This window comes from Nanorana parkeri, unplaced genomic scaffold (assembly GCF_000935625.1).
Source record: "Nanorana parkeri isolate BGI_ZX_2015 unplaced genomic scaffold, ASM93562v1 scaffold194, whole genome shotgun sequence".
NCBI classification, from domain to species: Eukaryota; Metazoa; Chordata; class Amphibia; order Anura; family Dicroglossidae; genus Nanorana; species Nanorana parkeri.
The window spans coordinates 1416922-1427945 of NW_017306462.1; the positions used below are offsets into that span (position 1 = coordinate 1416922).

Below are 11024 nucleotides of genomic sequence, written 5' to 3' on the forward strand. Positions count from 1 at the left end.
GGGGGGGGGAGCTCACAGACTGTCGGAGGGTTCTCCTTACAGGCTGTAATCGACAATCTGTCCCCACTGACACAGATCGCTACAGCCTGTAGGGAGAAACCGCTGACAGTCTGTGAGGCTGCAGCGGGGAAAACCCCTGTGCCAGCAGATAACTGTGTGATAACTGTCCCGGGCACAGTTATCTGCTGGGACAGGGATTCCATTTCTCTTGCCTTGTGCTAGCGCCGGGACTGCTGCCACTGTTAGCGGGGGCACATGGGGTCAAGTGATAACCTAGGGGGGGCAATTGCCCCCCCTGTAGCGACGCCACTGCTAAGGGCAGATTACTAGATTTCTCTTTACTTCCTGGAACTCTGGCACATGTGACTAGGACATGTGACCATGCACATCATCTCAGGGGCGGAAAAGGCCTTTCCCTAAGATCTCGCAAGATTACAGATGAGATTTCCCACCAATGCTCTGCTGATGTAACCTTCCCAGGATGCAATGCTTGGGGCGCAGATTACATCACTAATGCCCAAGAGTACCAGGGGGTGCATTGTAATCAATGGCACCACATCCACGCTCCCCGCGCAATCGCCCACACCTGAACGTGTGGCACATTAGTGCCTGCGTTCCGGTCCAGTACGATTTGCAAAAATAGTGCTTGCAGCATTAGACATGGGAGGGGAAAGAGGGACAGAGATTTGGTTCCAAGATAAGGACATTCCTTCCAATTTAGACTGTCAAGGCTTCTATCAGTGCCCACCTGCTGGGTGTCTTTTATACCTCCTCCCACCTGTGCCTGGGTACATACCTGTAACATGTCTACCCTTGGGGCTGACAAAAACGTTGTAATAGATATAAATTAGCCCTGGGTTTGGATTTTGCACCAGGACTGTGTGCCTTATAGATAAACCTTCACAGCCTGGAATTTATACAGTAAAAGAAAAGTCAAAATTTCTTTAGAAGAACTTGGCAAAGATCAGGCGGAGCAGCTGGAGGAGGCGGATTGAGTCACTCTTGGTAAGCGATCGCTGCACAGCATGATTCATGTCTCCACTTTTAGCGCTTTCACCTATTTTTAAAGGAGGCAATTATGATCCTTAAAGTAAACACACTGGAATTGTAGATTGACAGTGTCGTGCCATGGCGGGAGTTACATTTATCAGCAATAAAACAGCAGTCAGCAATAGCTGTCATAATTTATATTTATAGCTGAGAAATTGAAAGCGAATACCATTTTATCATGTTGTTTAGTCTTGTCCCTTAATATTGCTGCTGATCCTTGTCCAAGTTGTGCTACATTGTCCCCTCAGCTGTGAAACCATGTTGTCACACTATTTCAATTATATTGTATTACTATATGCAATCTCATATTTTCTAATCCAGTATTTATATAGTGCTAAAATATTGCACTGCTCTTGGGGTGTCGCTAGGATCCTAGCAGGCCTAGAGCTCTCTGGAACATATACAGTGGGGGGAATGTATCAAAACTGGAGCAGACAAAATCTGGAGCAGTTGTGCATGGCAATCAATCAGCTTCTCTCTTCAGTTTGTTCAGCTGAGATTGAAAATAAATGAGAGAAGCTGATTGGTTGCCATGCACAATTGCTCCAGATTGTGTCTGCTCCAGTTTTGATAAATTCCCTTCACTGTTCTTTATCGCTGTTCGCCAAAATAAATATGTAGCAGATGCATGGGGAATGGGTTAACCTAATGTCATTATACTGCTGGGTATGATACAAGATCTCCCAACCAGAGCCCTTGAGAAAGTGCACAGTGATGGAACACATAGGGTGCAGGGTAGCATTGAGCTGGGAGGCATTTGCCCGCCAGGGCAACGCTAACAACTAATGTTGGGTTGGTGTCTCCGAGTAGAGATACTCTACCAGAAATCAGAGCATGACCCACAGTCAGTGAACTTCTTGCATAGCCTCACAAACACAAGCACACAGTCTGATATGCATTCTGCACATGGCTTGAAAACAGGAAGGAAGCCACAGCTTTATTCTCTACCTTATTCAATACAACAGAGTATATACCATACCACTGCCATCTAGTGACCGAAATTGTATACTGCAGAAGTTGTTGCTATAAACACAGTAATGTGTATTCTAACACCCCCACTCAACAACTACTCCTTACGTCAATCCCATTCTGGATCCGATTGCACGCTTATCTTGAGGTAGCTCTGAAAGTGTCCATGTCTGCAGTTCATTAAGAGATGTCATCTCTTCATCGGCAGCTCTGATCCACTTTTGTTTCTCATGGGTTGGAAGTCTTTGCATCTCAGCCCATGAATCTGGCTCTGGCTTTAATGCTTCACAAGCAACATAGGATAGATGCTCTGCTGGGATGCCTTTGTTGCTTCTTATGGACCTCCTGACTGAAGACTCTTGTGGCTGTGCAAGAAGTTCCAACAGGTTATGGGCCCAGTCACAGTCCAGTTATAGCGTGGTTACAGCCTAAAAGAAAAGAGGCTGTGCAAGAAGTGACACATGCTGAGGATATTATAGCTACTTGCTCCCTGTTCAGATCTGCAATCACAGTGTCTAGCAGTATTCAGCATTGTCTTCCTTTGTGGTTCTGAGATGTCATGTGACCAGATGTTGAGAGCTGCAAAGAAATCAATGTGGCACCATGGCACAGTTTGAATGGTACAAGTTTTTTAGCCCTCAGAAATCCATCCCTACCATAAAAAGCCTGTTTGGTTTAGTTTGCCCATTAGGTCAAAGGTTCCCAGTACTCTCCCGTTTGGGCCAGACAGGAGAACACCATTTCTTTAGACTTGAGATGTCCTCACTGGGAGCCGTGTAGTTTGCTGGGGCATATGTGGTTGGGAACTGTGCTGATAATACTTTGAAACAAGTTCAATAGAGCTGTGTGCACTATATGCATGTGAGCTGCAGTGCTGGTTTTAAAGTTTTAGTCAATAAACGGTATTTCACTACAGGTAATCATTTTTGTTAATTGTTTTGTGGGTCTGATATATCCTGATAAGATGTACTCCAGGTAAGACAAGGTGACCCTCACCAGGAACCTTGGTGAACACTGGTTTATGGAAAAGAGAGTGTAGTTTAAAAGTTCAACAACGCTCTCCTAAACAACCCTAAGGTTATGTTTTGTGGTCTTGCGTTACGTGGCTGATGTTTGGCAATAACACTGTAGAGGAAAGAGGAAGAGTTTTCTCAGATGATTCAGCAATTTCTCTTGGGGTAAAGTTCACGAAAATGGTTGGAGTCTTCAGTGGCGTGCATAAAACATGCAGGAATCATACCTGCCGTTCTAGAAAATATTAAAGTGTATGTGTAGCTAAAACTTTTTTTTAGTTTTGGACAGAGTAGAACATTATTAGAACACCTTGCTGGGTTGATTCATCCTCCCTATTTGTCCGGGTGACTGTTGTCACTGAGACAAAGTGATTTTACAGTTGTCACAAAGATAAATCATCCAATGGGGACACCTATTCCAGTCATAACTGTCTAAGGGGAGATACCTCCCAATACCGCCCAGGAAAAGAATGATAGCCACAGAATCTGCACCTCTATACATATTCATGAATGTCACCTCTATCAACGCTATGTAAAAGCAAAGGCACAGTTAACAAATACTGTGTGCAATAAATAATAATGATATTATTTGAGGCATACAGAGCCATGTGACCACAAAGAATCAGGAGCATGGGAGGTAGCTCACAAAAAAATGCCCTGTATATTGAATAGTTCCATTCCAGCCAAATCACCAGGCAAGGATTGAGACTATTCAAACATAGCCGACATGTAGCGCAGCAAAGTAAAGGTTCAGGAACAGTAACCCTCGTTCACACCTGAACGTTTTGTAGCGCGTTCTACGCTCGACGAACGCTCTACAAAACGCTCAAACATCTAAATCCCATTGTATTCAATGGGTCTGGTTCACACCTTGGCGTATTTCAGCCCGTCCCTAACGCGCTACAAAACGGCCCACGCCTGGAAAGGTACATGTACTACTTTGGGCCGTTTTTGTTGCGCGTTTCCATTGGGATACAGCCAAGTAGCCCTCGGAAATGCGCGTTTGTCGCGGTAAAAAAACGTGCCACAGACGGGCATATGCAATACGCCTAGGTGTGAAGGCTGATGTCAGATGAAGCACGATAGAGCTTCCACTTGGCACCAGCCTGTAGAAAAACTCATTTGCAGCACATACACAGTTATCAGGGGACAACTTGTGGATTTTTCAAGAGGTGGCTTGGAAAGTAAAGTAAACCTACCTTTTACAAAGAATGATATGAGCAGGTAAATAACATACATTTTATGTCTGAGTGCCAGTATGTGTATCATTTTATATAGCGGCATTATGTGTGTTTTATTTTACAGATGAATCATCTGCAGAGAATGCTTTCCCTCTGTCTTTCCCAGATCTAGACCAGCAGCTTCAGGTAAAGATACATGGAGAATTCGTACCTGGGGACTACTAATGGGCTCTGACCTTTTACATCTAGTTAGGGCCCGTATAGCATTGCGGTAAGCGCGTGTTAGCGTGCATTTAGCACATGCAAATACACAGTGCACCTAGTGTGCGGTAGCATGCACTAGGTGGGTTGCACTTCATATGATTGGCACCCCAACGCACCTCCCGGCAGCATTTATGTACTACTTTTTTTTTTTCACGGCAATGCATGGTATCAGGGTACCATGCGTTGTATTGTACAGCAGTGCACGGCCACTGGGAGGTGCACATAGCACAAGGATTTAGTGTGAACAGGCCCATACTGTCTGATTCCTAGCACCATATGGTGGGCTTATCATCTGTACTGATTAACTAGTGCACTGCTACCATTCACATCAGTCCTTATGCCATTTGCCTATCACTTTCTGAAAACGTTAGTTGCCTATGTGTGATGTTGTTTCTCTTTTTTTTCAATATTTTCTCAGCTCCTGACTTGGAACAAGAATACAAATTAGGAGTTTTGGGTCAGAGATTTAGAAGGTATCAAAGTCATACACAACAAAGCGACTAACATTTTCTGAAAGAGGACAGCAGTGGCAGCCCAGGCATTCCTCTCAGTGCCGGTTTCCTCTAAAGTGGACCTTTCAGTAACCCTACTGAGTAAATCTCTGACAGGTCACAATATACAGCAGCAGAACAATTTTCAGAAAAAAAACTTCATCTTGTATCCTTAGAAAGCAGTTATTAAGCTTCAGGCAAGTGACTCTGCCTAGGGTGAGATGATGTGGCCAGCCTGCTGCAGCTTTTACTTGTCCCTCGTTCACAAGGCAGTAGACCCACGTTTTTAGAGGCTCCCTGACCGCGTATCAACACACTTGAGAGATTGTTCAATACTCAGTGGACAGTGCAGTACACACATGTGCAGTTATGTCGCATTGCGTTGTGGTAGAGCAAAAAATATACAACATGTCTCATTCAGGAGGTTTTGATGCTTGAAACTGCCTCCATTCATGTAAATGGAAACATTTACATTAACTACACCTATAGCACTTATGGCATGTTCAAGAAATGTTACTGAATATGGATGAGCTCAGTTTTGCAATGAACCTGGTCTGAATCTGAGCTCCTCCAAACAAGGAAGTGCTATGAGCACTTCCACCCAATCAGCTGCGGACTGAGCATTCCCTGTCTGCAGCTTCATGTAAACAAAGGGGCGGGATGCTTGTGCTGATGTCATTTACCTTATATGGGCACAGTCATATTAGGTAAATGTAATTTACCAAATATAGGCATGTAGTCATGTAAGATCAATAATGTCACTGCATCAGTCAGAACCAGGGCCTGTACAGCTAGTGCCAGTACCAGCCAGCCAGAACCAGTGCCTGTACAGCTAGTGCCAGTACCAGCGAGCCAGAACCATGGCCTGTACAGCTAGTGCCAGTACCAGCCAGCCAGAATCAGTGCCTGTACAGCTAGTGCCAGTACCAGCCAGCCAGAACCAGTGCCTGTACAGCTAGTGCCAGTACCAGCCAGCCAGAATCAGTGCCTGTACAGCTAGTGCCAGTACCAGCCAGCCAGAATCAGTGCCTGTACAGGTAGTGCCAGTACCAGCCAGCCAGAACCAGTGCCTGTACAGCTAGTGCCAGTACTAGCCAGTCAGAACCAGTGCCTGTACAGCTACTGCCAGTACCAGCCAGCCAGTACCAGTGCCTGTACAGCTAGTGCCAGTACCAGCCAGTTCCTCTACATCCCATTCTCCTGAAAAACAACACAGAGAATGCCTTTGTCAAGCGTGTATGAAGTGCCTTAGATGCATAAAAAGTGTCTTAAATATGGGTTAATGCAATAATGGGTGCTTATTGTTTGTTAATGTTCGACTCACATGTGAAGGTCTTAGATTAGGTTTACACGTGTGCATCTGCATTTTCATGCACTTTATAGCACTTTCTTTATGTGTGTTCATGCGTTTTTGCTGTAGCCAGTGAAAATAAAATTAAGTAGAAGAACAGGCCCCAATAAAAAGAATGGCAGCCCTCTTGTCGTCCATTACGCGTGTTGGGCAACACACGTTAAATTACACAGGTGTGAACAGGGCCTTATGCTGGCCATACACCTATAGGTGATCTGCAGATTTTCCAGGGTCACATGGAAAAAGTGCAACAGATTCCTCCTGAACAAAGCTGTTGGTGTCCTTCTGGAGAGAAAAGCAGATGACAGTATTGTCAGGGGAGTACTGTGATCTCTTTGAGAGGTAATACATAGGTAATACGTAAACATTACTTAGCACGAATATACTTAACATGAAAAACTATGACTTATGTTATGCCCCTTTTAAGTTCTCTTTACATTTTTGGATCATGGTAGGGAATCGGAACACCTAAAGAGACCTACACAAACACTAAAAGAACTTTCATAGCCCCCTAAAGTTTGAAAATTGGATCTATAACCCTTGTGCTGCAAAGTGTCCGCACTAAACAGTGATCCACCATTCAAGACAAGATATTTGGTAGGTTCAAGTGACACCTCAATAAGGGTAGTCAAGCCAAAATGATTTATTTTGTCATTAACGATTTCCCAAAAATGAAACCGTTTTATTTTTCAGTAGACAGACAGCTGACAGAAGACTGTCCACCATGTCCTAATATCTACATCTATCAGTCCACATTAACTGCATAGGACAGTATGAAAGCTTAGCGCTGCACTTTGTGAAATATGGGCAACCACCAATGAATGTTCAAGCCGGAAGTCAGATTACAGAATTTGTGTCTGAGCAAACACTTCTCTGTAGTTTCCCATGAGACAGCCAGTTAAATCTTTAAATATAAAGTAACTTTAAATATAAAGTAAGCTATCTTTTTTTCTGAAGCTGGGAATCCACTAAAATAATAATTTCTTAAACCAGATCAGAATGATTTGGTTTCTGTTTCTGACCTTCTTAAAGAGACGGTCACCTTGCCCCTTCAGTCTCTTGAAAGCCCATCTCCTGATAACTTCAGCTGGCCATGCGCTGGTAGATTTTCATATCTGGTCAGAACATTTGATCATGCCATCTGAGACTTGTAGAATGTCACTCAAAAATGTTGTTCAGTATTAACATTAGATTTTGAAATGAATGGAGTTTCTTGAACAAAAAAATGAATGGTGTTTTCGCTCAGGGAACTCCATTCATTTCATACTCTTCAAGCCTCTAATGCCGTTATCCAATGTTCTAATGAGCTTTCTTATAAAAACTTTCTCCATCCTGATCCTTTAATGTTTCCTGTCACTACGGTCAAAATCAATCCTCACTTTGACCCCATTAACTATTAGGAAATCGAATAAACATCCAAAAAACACATTTTTCAAGCAAAATTCTACCGGTGTAAAAAATAGTTCCTCTAATGGAGGAATGGAGCAAAAGGTGAGGATGCCAAAGGTTAGTGCAAGTGGGTGGGTGGGGGGAGGTGAGCTAGTGGCAGAGTCTAGTTAAATCAAACCTTTTGGCCATTCTATCCAAAGGAAACCAATGGTGACATGATAACGCAGGCACCTCCCACTGTCATCTTGCAGACTTCCATAGCACCCCACTAAGCTTGAGATCCAGGGTGCTTGTGTCACTTATTTGTCCAACTCTTTCTGCTCTCCTCCTTATTTACTGAATGTGCCCAATCACACTTTGTAGCCAATAGGTAAATGAGGAGAGCAGTAACGAACAATCTATATAAAGACCATGAGAGATCTGGTCTATTTTGTTCCTAGTACAACACCGATCCCCTGCTCTACTTCTAATATGTGCTATTGGATTAATATGTTTATACACTGTACATTCACATCAGTCCCTGTCCTCAAGAAGCTTACATTCTAAGGTCCCTATCTCACATGCATGCCACAAACAGACACATACTAGGGCCAATCACCCTACCAGCATGTCATTGGAGTGTGGGCAGAAATTGAAGTACACAGACAACCCAAGCCCAGGGAGAACATGCAAACTCCCTGCGTACAGTGTCCTGGCTGGGATTCGAACCAAGAATCCCAGCACTGCAAGGTAGGATTACTAACCACTGAGACACCCATAGCACAGTTCTCTCTTTCCTGCAGTTTCCGGACTGCATATAAAAGACATTTGTGTTGATTTCTGCAAGCTGACACTTACATTATACTCCATCTGTTCCTTCAGCCTCTTCCACCATGTAACACATCTAAGGAGTCCATGCAAGTGTTTAAACAGCATTGCAAAATCGCAGAGGAATATCATCAGGTGAAGAGGGAAATCACACTGCTGGAAGAAAGGAAGTAAGTATGTGTGTATATGGCAGCACACAGCATGGCTGTCTTTGTACATAGGGGCAGATGCTTGTTAGTGCAGAATCCACAGTGCACACAGGTCATACTAGTGTCTAAAAGCATTCATTTATTACAATGGCCATTAATCCTATCCTATCCATCATATCCTATCCTATCCATCATATCCTATCCTATCCATCATATCCTATCCTATCCATCATATCCTACCCAATCTCATCCTACCCAATCTCATCCTATCTTATCCTACCCTATCTTATCCTACCCTATCTTATCCTACCCTATCTTATCCTACCCTATCTTATCCTACTCTATCTTATCCTACCCTATCACTACCCACAAAGAGGTGAGTAGATATCTGGATGGAGGAAGGCCGGTGGATGTGTTGTACTTGGATTTTGCCAAAGCTTTTGACACAGTACCACATAAACACAAAGTCTATGGGGATAGATGAAATGGTGTGTACATGGATAGAGAACTGACTACAGGAACGTGTCCAGAGACTATCGATAAATGGCTCTTTTTCAAATTGGTCGAGAGTGGTGTGCCCCAGGGTTCTGTGATAGGCCCAATACTGTTTAACCTGTTTATTATTGATATTGGGGAAGGTCTTAATAGCCATGTTTTTGTGTTTGCAGATGATACTAAGATTGGGAGGGTACTAGACACAGTATTAAACATTCTCTATCCAGAAAAACAATTGGGCTTTTAGATATGCTTTAATGGTCTTATTATTTATTTTTGGTTCTTCTGATTTCAAGTGTTATTGGCATAATTGCGCTCTTTATAAGCTCATAGGGATGATAGATGTAGACAGAGGGCCCCTATTTAGCATTATATGACCTCAATATTTGTGTTTTCCAGGTATCTCGTACCCCAAAAACAATTATAAAATCCTGGGACAGCTGATAACAAATTGTCACATCTCCAAGTGAAACAAACTTTCCCATAATGCAGTAGGGAAGGGATGTGGTCATGAAGTAGTTAAAATGTTTCCTTTTTACATATGGTTTGTGGCAAATATATTCCCATAGACCAGAGGTAGGCAACCTCAGCACGCCTGCTCTTGTAGAACTACAAGTCCCATGATGCATTACAAGAGTTTGACAGCCACAGGCATGACTCCTAGAGGCAGATGCATGATGGAGTGCCGAGGTTGCCTACCCCTGCCCTGGATGGTTGACCTTTTTGTATTTTACACTTATATTCCATATTATTGTTTTTATTTTTTATTTGTAGGAAAGAACTGATGGCCAGACTGGATCAGTTTGAGAAGGAAAGTTCAGATACCGTTCATATAGCCCAGGCGTACGAACAGCTCACCAAAGAGAATCAGAGCCTAAACCTGGCTCACTTCCGATGTAAAGAGCAGCTAGAGAACCTACGAATACAGTACCAGAAGCGCCAAGGCTCTTCCTAACAGTAGGGACATGTAGGGATCTGGAAGATAAAGTCAAATAATGTTTCCCCGCAGTTTTTAAAGCACTTCCTCTGACTACATGTGGCATTAGGCTGGCCACACCTGCTACAATCTGATTGTACAATCTCCTTTACATTTACCAGCAGTTATGTAGTGTGAGGGCCTCCCTGTTTGAAGGTAAATTGAATGGATTGTATGGGTAGGTCCTCGCTCTACATACTTGTTGATAAATCTACCGGTCTGTGTCAATGGGCTTTGGACTTGTATCAATGGCATCAGTTTGAGACGCTTCTGAGATCAATAAGAATTCATTGACGGGTGCAGTTGACCTGCTTCTGACCTGTATTTGACTTGCTTCAAGCTGGTCTTGTATGGGAATTAAAAACCCATATGAAGCGCCAACGTTGACACAGGTCCTTATAAAGATTGTAATGTGTATGGCCAGCTTTAGGGCTTCCTTCCCATCTCTTGCCATATCCTTTTCTACTTTCACAGACTTGGTACAGAGTAAAGAAATGAGAGCTGCCATGATTTCTAACATTTAAAGGTACACTCCAAGTAAATGTGTTTGTTGTCACTGAGACAGAACGTGGCAGGAAATACCAAACTGTAACAGTCACATCCTATAAATAAGTTTATGGCCAGGGCCTGAGTGTAAGGTACCACACCCCTGAAAATAGTAGTAATCACAAAAAGAAAAATATGGGGTTTTTGAGGTACCAAATGACAATTCCAAGGCAATTGAGAGTAAAAAAGTATTTTTTATTTAAATAGTGATAAAATATATTCAGTTCATATAAAATTAATTTGTGAAGTGGAGTGAGTCTCGTAGGAGATATCTGATTAGCTGGCTTTCACAAATTAATTTTATATGAACTGAATATATTTTATCACTATTTAATAATAAAAA

The 11024-nt window shown here is 42.9% G+C and overlaps 1 protein-coding gene across 1 annotated transcript in view; it reads left to right on the top strand.

The window, feature by feature from the left end:
* The window catches only part of MAP3K7CL (MAP3K7 C-terminal like), a 21437-nt gene extending 11323 nt beyond the window's left edge, over positions 1–10114 (top strand). Inside the window, exons 2-4 of the mRNA XM_018555365.1 lie at positions 4338–4399; positions 8570–8685; positions 9934–10114. Of these exons, the coding sequence (XP_018410867.1) occupies positions 4338–4399; positions 8570–8685; positions 9934–10114 (359 nt within the window). The remainder of the gene's footprint in view (positions 1–4337; positions 4400–8569; positions 8686–9933) is intronic.
* Positions 10115–11024: the final 910 nt, after the last annotated feature.